The sequence below is a fragment of the Myxocyprinus asiaticus genome, chromosome 36, assembly GCF_019703515.2.
Source record: "Myxocyprinus asiaticus isolate MX2 ecotype Aquarium Trade chromosome 36, UBuf_Myxa_2, whole genome shotgun sequence".
Classification (NCBI taxonomy): Eukaryota; Metazoa; Chordata; class Actinopteri; order Cypriniformes; family Catostomidae; genus Myxocyprinus; species Myxocyprinus asiaticus.
In genome coordinates, this window is record NC_059379.1 from 37,617,909 (window position 1) to 37,640,353 (window position 22,445).

At 39.9% G+C, this 22,445-nt stretch overlaps 1 protein-coding gene across 1 annotated transcript in view; it reads right to left on the reverse strand.

The window, feature by feature from the left end:
- Positions 1-22,445, reverse strand: part of pgap3 (post-GPI attachment to proteins phospholipase 3) — a 67,832-nt gene that overhangs the window by 30,625 nt on the left and 14,762 nt on the right. Inside the window, exons 3-6 of the mRNA XM_051674545.1 lie at positions 20,992-21,144; positions 16,442-16,504; positions 16,151-16,212; positions 15,885-16,021 (exon numbers count right to left, since the gene is read on the reverse strand). Coding sequence (XP_051530505.1) covers positions 15,885-16,021; positions 16,151-16,212; positions 16,442-16,504; positions 20,992-21,144 — 415 coding nt within the window. The remainder of the gene's footprint in view (positions 1-15,884; positions 16,022-16,150; positions 16,213-16,441; positions 16,505-20,991; positions 21,145-22,445) is intronic.

Genomic DNA, 22,445 nt, shown 5'->3' on the forward strand with positions numbered 1-22,445 from the left:
ATGTTGTTAGATAACCCATATAGAAACCGGTCCAACTGCGCACGATCATTCCATTCACAAGATGCGGCAAGGATGTGGAACTCGATGGCATAATCCACGACCGTTTACCTGAGACAATCCAGACAAAACCCTTGCTGCCTCACGACCTTGAGCCAAGTGATCGAACACTCGGCAGAGTTCCTCAGAGAATGCTTGGAATTCCGCGCAACAGGGATGTCCGTTGTCCCACATGGCGGTTCCCCACTCACCGGCCCTCCCGGTGAGGAGCGTGATGACGCATGCCACCTTCCTCATCTCTGATGGAAAAACGGAGGGCTGCAATGAGAAGTACAGGAAACATTGTGAGAGGAATGTGCGGCAAGACCCCGCCTCACCTGAGAAAGGGGCTGGAAAATTGAGACAAGGCTCCGAGCGTCCAGAAGCGTGGGGAACCGCCAGGGCCGGTGTGGGTGCTTCCAAGGTGGGACCAGTATCGGGAGGCTGGTGGAGTTGTTGGACGACAGAGGTGAGCTCAGTGAGCTGCAACGCCATTATCTCCAGAGCCCTGTTGGAAGTGGAGATCTGATCTCGCTGACATCCCAGTAAGGCCCCCTGCTGAAAAAGAGCAGACCAAATACTGGATTCCTCCACTGGGTCCATCCTGGCTAGATTGTTCTGTCACGCAGGCAAGCAAGAGACCCAAGAGCAGAGGAACAGTTCACAGAATTTATTAATAACAGGAACTCAAAAACACAGCAGGGCTGGCAAACAGTAAGGGACCCAGCACCGACTGCAGTGGGAAGGCGATGAGTGTGTTTGTAGGCGGGTATGCGTCGTGGCAGTGTAGATCCGAGAGGAATCCTCTGGTTAAGAGCATGTGGGCACAAAGGCAAGTGCAGCAGCAGGCTGGAAGGTAACTGCACTCCAGACACACGAGCAGAGACTGGCAACCAACACAGAAACACGAGACAGGACCAACTGAGGCAGAGAGAGCAGGTGAGTTACTAGAACACACAACAACAATCTAGCAAAGAACATGAAACAACAAAGGGTTTAAGTAGGCAGAAAATCAACGGAGAACAGGTGCTGTCAGTACGCAAATTAGTGGCATGATCTGTGTTCCCATGGGAACAATCAGTGTTCCCATGGAAATGCCAATCACGCATGCCGGCAACACCTGACACACACAAGGAAGAGACAACCAAAACAAACCAGCAAGGGGGCCTGAGTAGCTCAGCAAGTAAAGATGCTGACTACCACCCTTGGAGTCGCGAGTTCGGATCCAGGGCGTGCTGAGTGACTCCAGCCAGGTCTCCTAAGCAACCAAATTGGCCCGGTTGCTAGGGAGGGTAGCATCACATGGGGTAACCTCCTCGTGGTCGCTATAATGTGGTTCGCTCTCGGTGGGGCACGTGGTGAGTTATGCGTGGATGCCGCGGAGAATGGTGTGAAGCCTCCACACGCGCTATGTCTCCGCGGTAACGTGCTCAACAAGCCACGTAATAAGATACACGGATTGATGGTCTCAGAAGCGGAGGCAACTGATATTCTTCCTCCACCACCCAGATTGAGGTGAGTCACAACGCCACCACGAGGACTTAGAGCACATTGGGAATTGGGCATTCCAAATTGGGGAGAAAAAGGGGAGAACATTTTTTTTTAAATACCCAGCAAACTCACTGGGACAGTGACAGTTTTAAGAGTTTAAATGCAAATCAATAAATCAACATTGCAAGAAACCAGCATTTACATGATATTTTGAAATGATCAGGTTCATTATCCAATAGCCTACAAAGCCTACAGTTGTGCTCAAAAGTTTGCATACCCTGGCAGGAATTTTGAAATTTTGGCATTGATTTTGAAAATATGACTGATCATGCAAAAAAACATTATTTAAGGATAGTGATCATATGAAGCCATTTATTATCACACAGTTGTTTGGCTCCTTTTTAAATCATACTGATAACAGAAATCACCCAAATGGCCCTGATCAAAAGTTTACATACCCTTGAATGTTTGGCCTTGTTACAGACACACAAGGTGACACACACAAGGTGACACACACAGGTTTAAATGGCAAAAAAGGTTAATTTCCCACACCTGTGGCTTTTTAAATTGCAATTAGTGTCTGTGTATAAATAGTCAATGAGTTTGTTAGCTCTCACGTGGATGCACTGAGCAGGCTAGATACTGAGCCATAGGGAGCAGGAAAGAACTGTCAAAAGACCTGCGTAACAAGGTATTGGAACTTTATAAAGATGGAAAAGGATATAAAATGATATCCAAAGCCTTGAAAATGCCAGTCAGCACTGTTCAATCACTTATTAAGAAGTGGAAAATTCAGGGATTTTCTTGATACCAAGCCAAGGTCAGGTAGACCAAGAAAGATTTCAGCCACAACTGCCAGAAGAATTGTTTGGGATACAAAGAAAAATCCACAGGTAACCTCAGGAGAAATACAGGCTGCTCTGGAAGACGGTGTGGTTGTTTCAAGGAGTATAATACGACGATACTTGAACAAAAATGAGCTGCATGGTCGAGTTGCCAGAAAGAAGCCTTTACTGCGCCAATGCCACAAAAAAGCCCAGTTACAATATGCCCGACAACACCTCGACACGCCTCACAGCTTCTGGCACACTGTAATTTGGAGTGACGAGACCAAAATAGAGCTTTATGGTCACAACCATAAGCACTATGTTTGGAGAGGGGTCAACAAGGCCTATAGTGAAAAGAATACCATCCCCACTGTGAAGCATGGTGGTGGCTCACTGATGCTTTGGGGGTGTGTGAGCTCTAAAGGCACGGGGAATCTTGTGAAAATTGATGGCAAGATGAATGCAGCATGTTATCAGAAAATACTGGCAGACAATTTGCTTTCTTCTGCACAAAAGCTGTGCATGGGACGCTCTTGGACTTTCCAGCATGACAATGACCTAAGCACAAGGCTAAGTTGACCCTCCAGTGGTTACAGCAGAAAAAGGTGAAGGTTCTGGAGTGACCATCACAGTCTCCTGACCTTAATAAAATTGAGCCACTCTGGGGAGATGTGCGGTTCATGCGAGACGACCAAAGACTTTGCATGACCTGGAGGCATTTTGCCAAGACTGCACGCTGTAATTTATGCTAAAGGGGACAATACACAGTATTAAGAACTAAGGGTATGCAGACTTTTGAACAGGGGTCATTTCATTTTTTTCTTTGTTGCCATGTTTTGTTTTATGATTGTGCCATTCTGTTATAACCTACAGTTGAATATGAATCCCATAAGAAATAAAAGAAATGTGTTTTGCCTGCTCACTCATATTTTCTTTAAAAATGGTACATATATAACCAATTCTCCAAGGGTATGCAAACTTTTGAGCACAACTGTAGGTAACGTCAGTCAGGGAAAAAATAAAAATAAATAGTTTGAGGCAGTTTAATTTATTACATTTTGATGAAGGATTTTGAAGACTTAATCTGGAAGAACATGTACTGACGAATTGTGCACAATAACACCAGAAATGTGTATTAAAGTAAATTGATAAGAATAGACAATGTTAGATAATGCTTGTAAACACAATATTTTTTACACAGTATGTGGGTAGCTGACAAATGACGTGTCCATGAATCAAGATTTCAGGTTAAACTGAATATGAACGTATAACGGAAAGTGTACTGTATATTTTAGGTGCTGTGACTGGTCATAATTTCTCTTTAGCTTTACACCATAGTTTATAGTCCTGCTGTGTGACAAATTAACTTTTAGAAGTTCAAATATTCCATGTAGTCTCTCCATTAATATGGTCATAAAAATGGAGGGTTACACAGGTAACCCAGGTTCTGTGAATAAGGTCATCAAACCACAGTATGGTTCAGCCTCACCGAAGGTGAACTGTCAAGAGACCTATAGCAAATTAATCACGCCCATGTGTGCAATCAACCTCTCCAAATACAGATGCAAGCCAGCCATTTTTTCGTTTTCTGACTGGCACCACGCTTTTCCCTGAGTGACAACACTGTGTGGCATGTTGACCTTATTCACAGAACCTAGGTTACCTGCGTAACCCTCCGTTCTATTTCACCTCGGTCAACACGCCACGGTATGGGTCAGCAGTGTAGCAGATAAGGTCAGGAGGGAAAAAAATAGTGGTGCAATAAGACCAGTATCACAATTCTCTGGATAAACAATTTTATTATATTCCATTTTAAGTGCACAAATAAACCACGAGGAGTCAGACACCTTGAAACAAATTAAGAAAACATAGCAGGGCCTGAAATTTAAATCCCCACTTACACAGCTCTTATGCCCCTGATTTACACACTTTAGGGGGAGGGGGGGATAAAACTGGTAACACTAAAACATCTGAAATGTTACAAGAAACTAACAGGGGTGCTACTTTTATCAGTTCTTGTATAGGTCAGATGGAACCAGGATCAGAAATCAACTTTTCCATTAAGGGGCAATATTTACCCCCTAGAATTTATTTAGCCCCCGTTAATTTCTGACCCTGGATTGAACTCTATAGAGAGATGGGAGATGTAACAGGTGTTTAAGTGTCTCTCTTCTCTTCTATTTCTGCCTTTCTTGCAAATGTGCTGCATTATGACTAATGTGGGAGCGCCAAGATATGAATGCAGCAAAACAATAGATCGCTCAAACATCACGCACTTGCAATGTTAACAGCTTTGTTGATTATAAACAGGAACGATTAGTTTTATAGCGTCACTCGCTTACGGAGATGTGGTATAACGGCATTTGCATGTCAAATTAACAGGTTTAAAAGAGGTTTATACATCTGTACCATCAGGGATAGGGATCGTTCACCCAAAAAAGACAATTCTCTCATAATTTACTCTCCCTCTTAGCATCCCAGATGTGTATGACTTTCTTCTGCAGAACACAAAGATTTTTAATAGAATATTTCAGCTCTGTAGGTCCTCACAATGTAAGTGAATGGGTGCCAAAATTTTGAAGCTCCAAAATCCACATAAAGGGAGCATAAATCTCCAGTGGTTAAAGCCATGTGTTTAGACACGATATGACAGGTGTGGGTGAGAAACGGATCTTTAAGTCATTTTTATCATAAATTCTCTTTACCTAGTAGGGGGCGATATGCATTAAGACTGTGAATCACCAAAAACAGAAGAAGATTGGTAAAGTGAAACTGAAGTGCAGATTGACTGAGCAGGGAGGAGAATTTATAGTAAACAAGGAATTAAATATTGATCTGTGTCTCACCCATATGTATCATATCACTTCAGAAGACATTGATTTAAACACCAGGGTCGTCTAGAGTACTTTTATGTTGCCCTTATGTGAATTTTGGAGCTTAAAATTTTTGGCACCCATTCACTTGCATTGTATGGAACAACAGAGCTGAGATATTCTTCTAAAAATCTTCATTTGTGTTCAGCAGATGAAAGAAAGTCATACATATCTGGGATGACATGAGAGTGAGTAAATGATGAGAGAATTTTCATTTTTGGGTTGACTATTTCTTTAAGTTCAGTAACTATGCGACAAAACACTTCCTCACTGGGCGCACTTACACTAAATTCAACAAGCGCTCAACACGCTATTGACAGTTGCACATGAGAGAAACTGAGAGATAGAGCGGATTTACTCGTGCAGCTTCTGGAATTACAGTTTGATACAAAAAAAAAAAAGTTTATTGATTTGATTTGTCAATATGTATCTATTGGTTTACTAATTCGCAGCTGCACTGTAAAGTGAATAAAAGCGTGCTGGAATATCCCGCATTACGAATGTGGAACTTGTGGAAATTATTAAAATTGTGTGCAATACCCACAATCCCGTGCCGAATTTCAGGCCCTTCATGGCAAGGACTGCTTATGTGTGCTCCACTGCTTGTAAGACATTAGATGCCACTGTTGATGCGACGTCCAGGCGATAGAACCTGGCAAACATCAAAGAGAAAGACCAACCAGCTGCTGTACACACTTCCTCCGGTGAAGAACCCCTCAATAGTGCCCAAGAGGCACCTATTCCTTTAGTAGAGTGGGCCACCACCCCCTTGGGAGGAGGCACCCCCATATTGCGGTAGGTTAACTCTATCATCCTTGGCCAGTCGCTGTTTGGACACAGACTGGCTTTGCACTGATTCGCAATAGCAGATAAACAGTTGATCCATTTTCCATATAGGTTGCATGCAAGCAGTGTACCTCCTCAGTGCTCTGACTGGGCAGATTAGATGCAATCAGGCTGATTCCACAGTCATGAAGAGGGGGATGAAAATAATATAGGACCAAGGGCCTGGATACATACGAGCAGGGCAGTACCTTTGGAATGCCAGGTTTGGAAGAAGAGAAATGGATGAGCCCTATTCTCCTAATCTTAAGCATGTCCGGTTGTAAAAGTCTTGGCCTGTCACTGTATTTTTTATATATAATGCTACTACCTGACACTATGGGGAGTATTACTCTGTTGGCTCCAGTATATAAGCAAGGGAGTAACAGAAGAAGTTAGATGTGTTTGGTGCTAACAGTATGGTGCATGGTGTTTGCCTTCCACTCTCAGAGTCCAGATTGGGAATCGTGGTGATTTGTGCTCAATCAATGTTTCTTTTCTTTGTTTCATGGGTGTTTGTTTATTGCTTATGTTTATTCTTATGTATACTGATGTTAGGTTATGTTTTTTTTTTTTGTAGAAGGACTCTTTTTTTGTTCTTACTATTAATGCCAAAGAGGGTGATTCTCAAGAAGAGTTATTTAATCTAAGGACCCGTTGAAGACATACTACTTTGTGACCTTCAGGTACCAACACAAGGATTTAGGAATCAATGTTTGTGGGATATTGGTTGGAGTATTTCACCCTGCTTCAGTTTACCCCATCTAAGGATTTATCTTCATTCATCTACAGTTACCAGGATTTTATATCTCCACTGTGAACTAAACCAGATAAGACATTTTATACTCATTTCAATGAGCTATGATTATTTTCTGTGGTATATTTGAACCTTCCATCTCATCTCATCTTTTTTTTTTTTTGGCAATTCATTGACTCTGGTGTTTGTATATATTTATGGTGTTTTGAAATTCACCTCATGAATTAATGTAAATAGTCTTTATATTTCTTTTGTCTAAATTATACTAACCACCTGCATACATTTTGTCCTACTGATTATTTTGTTTGCACACATTTCAGTTACAAATTAGCCAGTGGTTCCCTCCCTAATATAGATTGTGGCATGTGATCTGGTTTTAAACACTAGGCACTGTTACATGGTGTACAGACAGAGCATGCAACTCACTCACCCTTCTTGCTGAGGTAATAGCCAGAAGAAAATCTATCTTAAATGAGATAAGATCGATCTCTAAATTGTCCAAGGGCTCGAAAGGGGTTCTGTCAGAGCATCCAAGACAATGCGCAAATCCCATGAAGGGATAATCTAAGCTTGTGATGGGCACAATCTACAGGCCCCTTTTAAAAAGTGTCTAATGAGAGGCTGGGAACCAATTGAAGAGCCATCAAAACATGCATGGCAATCAGATATGGCTGCTGCATACCCCCTCAAGGTTGACTCTACCAGACCACCCTCCAACAGGGACTGAATAAAAGACAAGTTTGACTCTTCACAGGCTGGGTCAGTCCCCCTAGACTGACACCACTGAAAAAACTTTTCCAAACGGCTAGCATAGAGCACTCTCATGGACAGAAATCTATATGCCTGTAAGGTTGTTAGAACTTCTTGTCCAAGACCTCTGAATGGCTCCTGTCCATCGGCCAAACATGCAGTCTGTACTGCCCTGGATTTGGGTACCAGAGTTGGCCCAGAGTCTGCGACAGCATGTCTTGCCTGACTGGGAGACACCACGGTGACCCCACTAGCAAAGTGACCAGATCTGGCATCCATGGCTGCTGGGGCCAGTCCGGTGTAACAAACAGAACCAGGATATGAAATCAGCACTGCCATGTGCCAAATGTGGGTGTTTCATGTGCAGTGGCAGGTAATTTTGCTCATATACCCGCCACTATGGCAGACGGCCTGTAAGATGTCTTGAAGTGACAAATGACAATAAATGCCGTTAGACACAAAGACGCGTGTTTGAAGAAGCTGTCACGGTCCTGTCACCTTGTGTCAGTATCGGCCTGCCTCATGTTTTGTGTACCCTTTTTGTGTAAGCACAAGTGTCCGGTTGTTTGGGACTGCAGTGTGCGAGTTACCGTTGTGCGCACTCCGGTGATGTCAATGTCCTGTCACCCTGTCAGGTTGGGTTTTGTCTGACGAGGACCATGAGGAGGTCCCCTGTCTGTCTTGTGTTTTGTGTACATTCTTTGTGTGGGCGCATGGGTTACCGCCATGCGTGAGTTTCCACAGTGCACCCTCCGGTGATGTCACAGTCTTTTTACCTTGCCAGGTTTAGCGTTTTGTCTGACAAGGACCGTAACATCATCGTACCCTGTCTGTTTGGTCAAAGCGTGTTTACTTTTGCCCTTATGTGTTTCAGGTGCCGCTGGTACACGGAATCAGTGTTTCCATGGGAACCCTGATTGTTTCCAAGGGAACACTGATCATTACTACTTTCAGCTGCGAGTGGCACCTGCCCCTTGTTTGTTTCCCGCTTATTTAAATCCCCTCGTATGTCATGTCCGGGGTTTGATCACTGTTGTTATATGTGGTCAATATTCTGTTTGCCCTGTCAAGCGTTAACCGTACTCTCTTGTCTAGTAGGAGATCTCTCGTGTGTCTGTTGGTTGCCTGTCTCTGCCCACGTATCGGGAAGTGTGGTTACCTTCCAGTTCGCCTTCGCCGGTCTTCACTGCCCAGTATCCTTGGAGGATTCCTCGTCTCTGCCCACATGTTGGGAGACACTGGTGTCTGGGCTTTACTCAGTTTGAAGAAGCATTTTGTTGTTAATAAATCCTTTTGAACTGTTCACCTCTGCTTCTTGGGTCTCTCACGTTCCTGACAAAAGCACACTTGATTATATTTTAAAGAACAGACAAAAGAAAATCTGTCGACGCGCATGTGGAATTTCCTGTGTGTTCAGAGGTTTATTTTGGTGCTCACACGCACAGTGCGAATGTGTCTTGCAGAACACGCATATATGACGAGTTCTCACTATTTCAGTCAGTCATCTGGGAACATTTTGCAAGAATAGTGTTGTCCATGAGAACGCTGCATATAATATTTGACCTTCACAGGATGCAACAAAATTGGGGCTACAGGTGAATTGTCATGTATCATAATTTAGCACAACCTCAGAAATAGTTTCTTCTGTGCTTATCTACCCTTTAGCCTTCATTTGAATGTTGCAAAATTATCATTATGATATGGTATCATACTGTTATATTTTATTATAAAATAACATTGAAGTAAATATTAAATCAAACACACACACACACACACACACACACACACACACACACACACAGTTGAAGTCAGAAGTTTACATAAACCTTCGCCAAATACATTTACACTCAGTTTTTCACAATTCCTGACATTTAATTGTAGAAAACATTCCCTGTCTTAGGTCAGTTAGGATCACTACTTTATTTTAAGACTGTGAAATGTCATGGGGGCCTGGGTAGCTCAGCGAGTATTGACTTCCACCCTTGGAGTTGCGAGTTCGAATCCATGGTGTGCTGAGTGACTATAGCCAGGTCACTAAGCAACCAAATTGGCCCGGTTGCTAGGGATGGTAAACTCACATGGGGTAACCTCCTCGTGGTTGCGATTAGGAGTTCTCGCTCTCAATGGGGCATGTGGCAAGTTGTGCGTGGATTGCAGAGAGTAGCATGAAGCCTCTACATGCTGTGAGTCTCCACGGTGTCATGCACAGCGAGCAACATGATGAGATGCGCGGATTGACTGTCTCAGAAGCGGAGGCAACTGAGACTTGTCCTCCGCCACCCAGATTGAGGTGAGTAACCGTGCCACCACAAGGACCTAGTAATTAGTGGGAATTGGGCATTTCAAATTGAGAGAAATGGGGATAAAATGTAAAAAAAATAAATAAAAAAAAATAAAATAAAAAAAATAATGTGAAATGACAGAATAATAGTGATTTATTTCAGCTTTTATTTCTTTCATCACATTCCCAGTGGGTCAGAAGTTTACATACACCGTGTTAGTATTTGGTAGCATTGCCTTTAAATTGTTTAACTTGGGTCAAACATTTTGGGTAGCCTTCCACAAGCTTCTCACAATAAGTTGCTGGAATTTTGGCCCATTCCTCCAGACAGAACTGGTGTAATGGAGTCAGGTTTGTAGGCTTCCTTGCTCGCACAGACATTTTCAGTTCTGCCCGGATTGAGGTCAGGGCTTTGTGATGGCCACACCAATACCTTGACTTTGTTGTCCTTAAGCCATTTTGCCACAACTTTGGAGGTATGTTTGGGGTCATTGTCCATTTGGAAGACCCATTTGCGACCAAGCTTTAACTTCCTGGCTGATTTCTTGAGATTTTGCTTCAATATATCCACATAATTTCCTTCCACATGATGCCATCTATTTTGTTTAGTGCACCAGTCCCTCCTGCAGCAAAGCATCCCCACAACATAATGTTGCCACCCCCATTCTTCACGGTTGGGATGGTGTTCTTCGGCTTGCAAGCCTCACCCTTGCTTTGAAGCTTTGGCTCTGACAGCATACTGCCCAGTAACGGCTTTTCAGCCGGGTGCCTTCCCAATGGCCCAAACAGGGCATTAAGGATTTGGGCATTTTATTCCCAGCAAATTTGTGTGATTTAGTTAGTTAATTTTTACCCTTTATTAAAACGTTTTTTGAGCGATGTGGGCAGGTGGGCTTCATTACATTTATCTATGATTGGGAAGGTTAATGTTATTAAAATTAATTGTATTCCAAAATTCAACTACCTGCTACAATCTCTCCCTGTAGATGTCCCCCTCTCTTATTTCAAGAAATTTGATAGCATAGCGAAGTCCTTCATTTGGAATGGTAAACGTCCCAGATTACATTTCAGCAAATTACATAGGCCAATTGACAAAGGTGGGCTAGGCCTACCTAAGATTTTGTTTTATTATTATGCATTCGGTCTCAGACATTTGGCCCCTCCCTGGTTTTGTAATGAACAGGAAGTTCTTGCCCATATTTCGCCATCGCAAAGCCTTTCTATTAAACTAACCGGAGAAGTTAAGTGACACCCCGTTATCTCGCATTTGCACTCGGTATGGAAAAAAGTGTCCAGAGTGTTTAATTCGGACATTTATTTAAATGTTGCCTCCAGCATATGGCGGAACCCAAAATTCTGTATTAATAAGTCCCCTTTCTGCTGGTCAGAGTGGATTGTAAGGGAAGTTAATACACTCGGTGACCTATATGAGAGTGGAGTGTTGAGATCCTTTGAAAATATGGTTCAACATTTTAGGATTCCCAGATCTCAGTTCTTTCGGTATTTACAGCTACGCCACCTGCTCTGTACTATTTTTGGGAGTAGCATACACCCCCCTAAAGTGGCAGACACTCTGGGAGTGGTGATTACTGCTTTTGGAAAAGGTCATGAGGCATCAGTGTATTACTCCCTGTTAATTCAGTGACTGGGGGATGGAGCTTCAACTTGTCAAGAGATTATGGGAGAAAGATTTAAAATTGGTATTGGAGGAGGGAGTGTGGGCTAGGATTCTAAAAAAATTTCAAGTCTACATCTAGAGATGCAAGGGTGCACCTGATGCAACTTAAGATTTTACATAGATTCTGTTGGACCCCCTCTAGATTGTATAAGCTTGGTCTTAAAGACACACCCACCTGCTGACGATTTCAATCAGAAGATGGTAGCGCAACCCATGTTTTTTGGTGGTGTATTAAGATCCAAGAATTTTGGTTGAGGGTTCAGAGCTTTATGTTTGACGTATTGGACACTCAATTTTCATTTTGCCCCAGACTCTGTATCTTAGGCGATGGGGCAGTCATTAATATAGGTGATAGACATATAAAAAGTTGGGTCCTAGCCGGAGTTATGATCGGCAGACGGATCATTCTCAGGGGATGGAAGACGGCTGGAGCAGCCTCATTTCAGGAGTGGTGCAATGAGATGGGCGGGGTGCCGGCATTCGAAGAGGTAATATTTAGAAGGCTGGGAAAATGGGATTTGTTTAACAGGAATTGGGGTAGATATTTGGCTTTTTTGGAGGGTTCTCGGGGAGGAGTTGTGGAGAGGGATTTGTAGTTTTAAATGTGTATGTGCATTCTTATAATTTTTTGAAAGTATACTTTTTTAAATGTTTTTTTAATGTTCTAATTATTTATGACCACTGTAGTGCACGTTTATGTCGGGGGGGGGGTGTTCGGGGGGAGGGGCTTAATGTATATAATTTGATTCTGTATTTTATGTTATGTTTATTTATTTTGTGAATGGAATCAATAAAAAAAATTAAAATAAAAAAAAAACACCAGCCTAATATTGTGTAGGTCCCCCTCGTGCCGCCAAAACAGCGCCAACCCACATCTCAGAATAGCATTCTGAGATGCTATTCTTCTCACTACAGTTGTACAGAGCGGTTATCTGAGTTACCGTAGACTTTGTCAGTTTGAACCAGTCTGGCTATTCTCTGTTGACCTCTCTCATCAACAAAGCATTTCCATCCACAGAACTGCCACTCACCTGATGTTTTTTGTTTTTGGCACCATTCTAAGTAAATTCTAGAGACTGTTGTGCGTGAAAATCCCAGGAGATCAGCAGTTACAGAAATACTCAAACCAGCCCAGAGACTCTGATGTACTTATCCTCTTGTTTAGTTGTACATCTGGCCTTCCACATCTCTTGCTGTCCTTGTTAGAGCCAGTTGTCCTTTGTTTTTGAAGACTGTAGTGTACACCTTTGTATGAAATCTTTAGTTTTTTGGAAATTTCAAGCATTGTATAGCTTTCATTCCTCAAAACAATGATTGACTGATGTGTTTCTAGAGAAAGCCGTTTCTTTTTTGCCATTTTTGACCAAATATTGACTTTAAGACATGCCAGTCTATTGCATTCTCAATGACAAACACAAAGACAATGTTAAGCTTCATTTAACGAACCAAACAGCTTTCAGCAGTGTTTGATAATAATGACAAGTGATTTTCTAGTACCAAATTAGCAATTTTGCATGATTACTCAAGGATAAGGTGTTGGAGTGATGGCTGCTGGAAATGGGGCCTGTCTAGATTTGATCAAATATGACTTTTTTCAAATAGTGATGTTGTTTTTTACATCAGTATTGTCCTGACTATACTTTGTGATCAGTTGATTGTGTTGGGCCTCATGTATTCAGATAGAAGACAAAGGCAGGCCTAACATAGTCGTAAAACCTAACTCAGGCCCCCACATACCAAGTCGTAAATCTTACTGATAAAAATTGCACCAAAATCAAACAAAGGGAGTCCAAAACAGACTACAAATCCCATGAAGCCTTGCTCACTAAAGGATCGAACTCTCAACTCCTATTGGATGAGGCACACAACAGAACGCACCACAACCATGATATCATCAGGAGTAGAAATACCTCTGAAATGCTTCTGGGATTTGCTTCCAGCAACTTTGTTCGTCCTGTATAGACGCAGCTCATCGCTGCTCTCAGGTGCAGCCTTGTGGCACAAGGAAGTAACGTCCGACTTGAAACTATGGCCATACAATCTCCATCTCGCTGGACAAGTTGAGATTACTCTGTGTTCAACCGAACACTCTAACGGATCCGAAAGAGACCGCCGAGCAATCCGCATCTTCATCCGTTTGCCTGCAGAAGTGAAGAGATTAAAGATTTCTCTTCCATCTTCAATCAAGTCGACATTTCTGATTTCGCCGCCAGCCCGCCGAGAATCAGCAGCCGTACCGCCCACCGACAGAGCGAGGAAACGGCCTCCCGTCATCACCCGAGCCTCAAGGAACCGGGTCAGAGTTAAAGGACAGATGAACACACATTCTGCATCCTCATGCGATTCAAGTAAGAGGTTTACGTCTGGGCAGAGATAGAACATTATAGTGTGTTATTCTTGTGTTTCAAGGTTTTTTGCTTGTACAGTTTACGGACCGCCATGTCCGCTCATTATTAATACTCAGGGTATTAATTATCACAAATTTGATTGCTGTATTGTGGTCCAACCTCATTGGACTGTTGTGCATTTCCGCCATTAAAGAATCAAAGAACGCGGGACTGTTTACGAGCCGTCCACCACGTCTCTGAGTGATAAACTAACAGCTGCTTTCTCTCCCACGATCGCGAAATCGGCTTTGGGGCCGTCACTTTATTCTCTTTCTCTCTCTCGTACTAACCACACACACGCGACCCCTCACAAACATTCTGGCACACATTTTTGGCTAGTAGATAGTTTTGTGATAAAGTTCAGCTTTGTCCCTAAGCTACTATTGACTGGTTTCTCTCCGCCCACATTCGCGGTCATATTCCCTGTCCGGAAGTCTCACGTAACATACTCTCCACGAGAGTCACGTCCACCATTTTGTGCGCGTCCCTCCTCTCTCACTCACTCACACACACACACGCACACACACACACACACACACACACACCCTCATGTGTTATAGGATTATTTTGATTTCCATATCTAATCATATCACTGTTTAGTTTGTAGTTGTAAGTCGGAAGTTTATTGACTGCACTGTATTAATTATTAATTGATATTACTGCATAAATAAACTTTGTTTATATTACAAAGAGAAGTGTTTTGCTTTGTTTTGCATATGCCTGTGTCATGCTGACGGGATGTCAGTGCGGATTCAAGCCTTCATTCATTGTTTTTTTCCCGAAAATCGATATTCTTCGGATGTCGATTTTCCTAAGAAAACAATCTAATATTGAGACTGTTATACTATCTGGTTATTAGTCCCTGATTCCAGAGTGGTGCCCCGTCAATGTTAATCCTTATTAATATTCTATTGATTTTTTTTTAATTGATAATTATCTTTGATGATTGTTGAATTTGAATTATCAATAAGCTAGTGTTAATTTTAATTAATGTTTCATCGATTGTTAACAATTAACGATTATCTTTGATAATTGTTGATTTAAAGGATTAGAAAAAGCTAACATTGATTCTCATCAATGTTCTATTGATTTTAATAATTAATAATTATCTTTGATAATTATTAATTATTGCTGATAACCAAACCTTCTCCTAAACGTAGCACACTACATTTACTGGAGCCCCATATGAGGTTTTAATGAGTTAGATTCAATTAATTAATTTAAATATTAATTAATAACTAAAGAAACAATTATTAATTATTTCTGATAGTAACACTGATCTAAACAACCAGTAAAGCCCTACAAATGCCACTTTGGCAAATTGAAGTACCAATTTCCTTCCGAAACAGCTAAATCTGTACATTATTCCAAACAAACCACACACACATTAACATTTCCAGCTCAGAAAAGCAACAAGCCTACGATAGAAGGCAATAACTAAATTAAATAATGATGGTTAAATGCTCACTTAGCGATGCAAATTCCAACAGCCAATACCAACGTGGTAGCATTCACCAACGTGGTAGCATTCACCCTCGTGGGCGAAGAGTCTCTGCTCAGCACACAAAGAATGAATGAACTTCCACACTCATGGTTTCATCTTTGTTCACTTCTACTTTTAGTTTGCTTTCGTCAGATATGTTTTAACCCCCAATGACAACGACTCAAAGTTCCAAGCAGCTCGTTCCTCAGAAGACAATAAGAGAAAGTGCCTGTAGTGCACCTGTAGTTGTAGAGGTTGATTGCACGCAGGGGTGTGATTAATTTGCTATAAGTTTCCTGACAGTTCACCCTCGGCGAGGCTGACACATACTGTGGTGTGTTTACCGAGGTGAAATAAACTGCATGCACAATAATTATAAAAGAATTAGCAAAATTCTGTTTAAAACACTTTAGGTGGAATATCACATATTATAGTCCAGGATATATCAACTTCGAAAAGTATTTCACGTCAACTACAATATGCATTTAATATGCCTTACCTATGGTGGCATTGGCAGTCATGTTGTAGCCATAGTCAAAACTGACAAAGGTCAGATAGGAGACATGAGACGTGAAGGCCAAAATGAGCAGAACTCCCACCATACTGGAGATCACAGGCCTTCGCAAGCCCAACGTCCTAAAACACAAATATAACCCTCAAATAATAAATTGGCAATAAAGATCATTCTGATTCTAATTCTGAAATACCCTACATCAACACAGTTCAAAAGTTTTATAATGAACTGTTAACAGGTATTTCACAAACCTGACACAGCACAAGTAGATAGAGTAGAGAATAACCGCTGATGCACAGAAGTAGTCCATCTTCTATAAAATAAAGACAGAAAATCTCTATCAACTCTATAGTTATACATCAGTTAGTTCCAGTCCTCTAATATGAGTGGACAAGTGGCATTCCATTAAAATATGATATTTAGTAGAACAGCACTGGAATGCTTAACTGTTCGTTTCACTCCACTTGTCTTATTTGTCTGTTTTTTTATTTTTTAAAGTTGAATAATTTTCCTTCAATCATCTGTGGTTAAGTTCTTGTTACCTCTGTTAGATAGGTATCCCTTGTGTGGAACACTGTTGACCAGAACCATGCGTTCAGTGAAACCTACAGAGACAAAAACATGGTTGCTTATACAGCGGCCCATAAACAGTATTTAGACACTTCAGCATGCTTAAAAATGTATGAATAGCATTAGTTAACAAAATGTCAAACCAAGTGCCATCAGTAAAGAAATAATGATTAACTTTTGCAATTGATAATGGATAAGTTTTTTTTAAAAGAGCAATTTCTTATTAAATATTTTTAAAGCTGAGCAGAACTAGAATATTTTATACTCACTACAGAATGCATGTCCATGCTTTTCAGGATTGTTTTTTTACAATTTCTATGACTTCACCAGGCCTGGAAATCACAATTTTAAAATTCCCTGATATTTCCAGGTTTTCGTCGACTGTGGGAACCATGTAAAATGGCGAGAGTTCTCAACCACACTAAACATCTGAATATACTGTATGCCTGGCTTTAATGCTTTTCTGAATCATTTGATTATCATTTAATAAAATTACTGCTGCCATGACCAACAGAACATGTAAAAGGTGGCATAACATTAATTGCACCAAGCACAGAGGACTGTGAAAGGTGCAATATATAATAAGCCTAGTTGTTAGAAAGGAGGTGTGTTTGCGCTGAAAAGAATATCCGCTTTTCCACCATTGGACCGAACAGTTCTCGTTGCAAAACCGTGTCAGATCGTACCAATCCAGGCCAGTTGGTGCTGTTATGGTTTCTTTTTCCACTGTGGTGCTATGAAATCAGGATTAGAATGTATGTACTGTTACAAATATGCCAGTTGGTGATGGCGTGAGAGGTGAAAATTGGAGCGAGTGCACTATGGGGGATGATCACATATTGCAGTTTTCAGGACAGTTTTATTTCCTTGGTTTTTACTCTGCTAAAGGACAGGAAAGATATGGCATATATCACAAAAGGAAAGAAAAGAGGAAAAGGCAAAAGATTTACCATTATATGCTGAGGGGTTGTGTATAGCTCTGAACATAAACACACAGAAAGATAAAGGTTCCCAGAGTAGCTAAAAGGACATTTATTGAAAAAAAAAAAAAAAAAAACTTAAATGAGTAACATTATGATATATTATATTATTTTAATGAGCTAGCTAGGGCTGTTCGATTCCAGAAATATTTGAATCGCCTCAAATTCCGATTCCTGGTTACAGAATTGATGGAATCAAATGCAAGAGTCTAGGGGTAACCATCGACAACAGACTAAATATCACAGACCACATCTCAAAGACCGCAAGCTCATGTAGATTTACACTCTACAATATATTCCTCTCTGAACATGCCACACAACTGCTTGTTCAGTCACTTGTCATAACTAGACTGGACTACTGTAACGCTCTCATTGCAGGCCTCCCTGCATGTGCAGTTAGACCCCTGCAAATGATCCAGAATGCAGCAGCACGTCTGGCCTTTAATGAACCAAAGAGAGCGCATGTTACACCACTCCTCATCTCTCTCCACTGGCTGCCGGTTGATGCACGTATCAAATTCAAGGCTCTGATGCTGGCATACAGAACAGTCACTGGGTCTGCTCCAGCATACCTAAAATCATTTATGCAGAGCTACGCACCCACTAGAAGCCTGCGGTCGGCTAAGAAAAGTCGCCTTGTTGTACCAACACAAAGAGGCACCAAAACACTTTCCCGGACTTTCAGCTTCATCGTACCACGTTGGTGGAACAACCTTCCCAACTCCATCCGTGAAGCTGACTCACTCTCTGTCTTCAAAAAACAACTAAAAACACATCTTTTCCATGAGCACTTAACCAGTCATTAAAAAAAAAAAATAAAAAAATAAAAACATTCCTGTTGCACTTTATTCTGTTTTGAATACTATTATGATGCTAGTGAAACTTTGTAATACGGCACTTTTCATACCACTGTCTCCTTAAGATGATTCGCTTATGTTTTCCTCTTTTGTAAGTCGCTTTGGATAAAAGCGTCTGCCAAATGAATAAATGTAAAATGTAAGAGTCAATTCCAGGCTCATTTTCTCGATTCTTTTATGATTCCCAAACAACGGGAGGTAAAGTTAAATCTCATAATGAAAAGCACAATATTAAACATTCTTTGCACTATTTATGATAGCATGAATGACAAAAAATCTTGGCATTTTCTATGAATAGGTCTATTATAAACATAAATGTGTGTCTTTATGCACATCCCAATGCACGACACTTCAATCACAGAGGATGAATTTGAGGGAAGTTTAGCTGAGCAGATGCATCTGTATTAGAAGAACTTCCGCAAATAATGTTATAAGCACAATTTCACCTACAGTGAAATTGCCTGTTATCACTTATCAGTTGTTCTTGTTTAGAAAGATGTTTATATAAGTATTTAGTTGCCCACTACCTTTTGTTTCTGTAAATGCGCAACTACTGTCGTCTGAACCAGTGTGTGTGAAACCGCCCTAGTGAGACTCAGCTTGTGCGCAATAGAAACTGAGAAGGACCCGGCTATTCAGCAAGCTGCAGCCAGTTATACTTGTAGTTACTGAATGGCAGCCAGAGAAAATAAAAGTTGAGATTTTAAACTTTAGAGATTTTAAAGCAAATTAAACTTCAGCATTCAATGTGTTTTATATCTGTATGTATACTGTCTAATAATGCATTGGCTATGTACACTTAAGTTTCTCTTGCCAATAAAGTCTGATTTGTATTGAATCTGCCCATTTGATCCTATTAAATAAAGTCCACTGGAAAATGCCAGAAGATTTTGTCCAAATTGCAATTACAATACGACCACCGAATTTATGGCACGTATACTTATTCTTGTGTCAAAGATTAATACATGTAAAAACGTATCTAATTAACTTTACTAAAAAAACATGTACATTTTAATATTTAAATAATTAAAATAAATTATGACTAACCAATTTCTTGCAAGTTATTTGAGACAAAGTATAAAGTAAATATATTTACTTTAATTTTTTTAATGTTTGTTGTAATGTACCATGACCATAATTTGATCGAGATTAATCACAGTTAACTGTGTAATTAATTCATAAAAAAAATTAATCAATTCACAGCACTAATTTTAACACTGAAAAAGTTCCATACTTCAGCTTTAAATGATTGTGGCATCATCTCTCACTTAGTTTAATGGGAGTTGTAGTCCATTTGTGTCGATATATTGCATTCACACACTAGGGGGAGTTGTAGTTAATCGGTCCACATATTATTCTCTTTTTTCGTCTTTCATTTTTCTTTTTTTTTCTTTCTTTCCTTTATTTCTTTCTTTCAATCCTCTATTTTATCTAGCTATAATTCTCTCTATTTTTCTTTCTTTCTTTTTCCTTTTTACTTCCTTTTTCGTTCTTGTCCAAAGACATTTGAATACACACAGAGATGCTTGGAAATGAATGCTTAAAGAGAAGAAAGAAAGAAAGGATTCTCTTTAAGGGTTCATCTTCAAGCGTTTCTCTGGGTTTGCATATGTCTTTGGATGGCAAGGTTTTGGAAAGAAGGGAAGTGTCTTATTCACCAGCTAAGTCTGTTGAAAGTTCCAGAACAGCTAAAAATCACTTACAGCATCTTTAAGCAGGGCTGAACAATTAACCAAAATAAAACAGAAATCGCAATATGACCCAGTGCGATTTTCAAAATTCAAGGGCTATGATTTAATTAAATAAATAGTCTCAGAGCGCTGCCCGCTGACTGTGCCTTTGCACAGCTGTTTTGTCTGTACTGTGTAGTGCTTTCTTAAATACATGTAAACGGGATCAGTGTATTACACCTGTTGTTTCACCTCTATGTTTGGCCACTACAAATTATTATACACATTTAAAATAACACACTAAGAGAGGGTTTTTGTTTACAGCAAGGCAGATGAGAGCATTTCACTGAATTAAAAGGCTGTTGTCAACTCAACTACAAACAGTAGAAATTGTATTTTAACAAAATAAAAGCTTCCGCCGAAAAAAGTAAAACAATTATTAAATAAATAAATTACTATTGAATAATAATAATAAATGATTATAGTAATAATGATACTTATTATTATACAATAATATATTTCTATAATAATTTCTTAACATTATTACTATTGCAATAAAATAATATTCAAGTTGACTGGGTTTAAAGAAAAACAAATATAAATGATGAAAAGTGAACTAACCCTTTCACAAATTGGAAATGTTTTATTTATTTTTACAAAGCAGACAGATGCAATGTCATTTCTGTTTCGCTGTTTTATTTATTTTTTTATTTTGGTTCTCAAGGACTCAAGTATGAACACTCTTTCAAGAACAGTATTTCTGGTCAGCAGCAAAGCATGGGCAAAACATGGTTAATTTTGGTTAAAAGGAATCACACGTTTTTTGTTTTATTTTTATCATATTCCAATTCAAATCGCAACGGCTATTTTAAAAAAAATAAAAATTCAAAATTATCGCAATTACATTTTTTGTCCAAATTATTCAGCCCTACCTTTAAGTGTCTAAATACTTTTTGTAGTCACTGTATGCCCTCCTTTTATAAGTTAACAGAGGTACAGATAGTCATAGTCTCACCAGTGAGAAGGCGGTGATGGTGTGGTACATGGGGCTCTGGCGAGGGACGGTGCTGCGGTATCTCAGCAGCATCAGCAGACATGCCAGACCGTTAAGCAGAGATGCCAGAGCAGACGCAGGCTCCTCAAAACACAGGAAACGTGCAAATGGCCACTAGAAAAAGTCACAGACAGAAAAAAATGGTGTAAGGGCCACCCCACTGAGCCGAGGAAGGAATCCAGTAGAAGGGTGAAAGTTTCTGCACGTTCGTCTTTTTTTGGCACGTGTTGGTGTAATGTCTTAAACTAATCGCTTTCATTTTGACTGAATCTGAATCCATTTTTAATTTTCATCTGACTCAAATTGTAAAAGACCATGAATTTAGGTTGAGATTCCAAATATTATTAATCATTATTGTTAGAATTAATCTCAATCTTAGACACTCAATTATTTTAGTTAATTCTATACTTTAATTTGGGCTTGTTCATTCAGAATCCTGTCACTTAGAGTCTTGTGCCGGCCATGAATACGGATCTTACGTCACAAACTCATCAGTCAATCATTTCTATAATATTGTAAATTATTTTCAATGACAGGGGGGTTGCTCCTTATCTACATTCAGGTTGGATGAAAGACCAGGGGAAGAGGCACGCCCCCAGCAGCAGGCAGAATTTCTTCGTTATGATTTATGATTGTTATGAAGTCTACTGCTGTGGAAATGAGACCACCAATTGCACTGAGACCTTTTAAATTATACTAAACATGAACAGTCAAATCCTTCGTTTACATTGTAGGGTTGTCACGATACCAACAGTTCAGTAGTCACTCCAGATACTAGTGAAATTTTATGGTTTTTGATACCAATTTGACAGCAAAAATATGCTAATATGGTAATGTGCAATTGAACACACTCCTTTATCCTTTTCAAAAGTTACATTTCAATGTAAATACCAAAATAAAAATAATGTATATTTCCTTCAAGTGTTTCTCAATTAAGCATGCATTGCTTAAGGGCCCTACAGTTTTATTTTTTAGCCCAAATCCTGTGTTTTCTATTTTAATTTATTTTTCAGAATTCTATAATTTCTTCATTCTAAGTTTAATTTCATTTCATTAACAAATTGGTGTCTAATCAAAAGGAATTCCTAAAACTTTGAACAAATGAAAATAAAACACTACTTTTCAACATACCATTGCATTTTTTACTACACTTTTATTCAGTACAACAGCACTCTTGCTTGTGATATATTAATTTTTATTATTATTGTTGTTATTATTATTAATCATTTTTATTTATTATCAGTAACAATGAATATTATATTTTACTACAGTATACAGTTGTAATATATTTCTGTCGCAATTTCTAGCTTTATTTTGAAACAATCTGTTTTGTGTGTTTTGATGGAAGCTTCACACCTCCATGCAGTTTGCTACAGTTTAGCCCATTTTGATCATTAAAGTGCAAATGCTGCGAT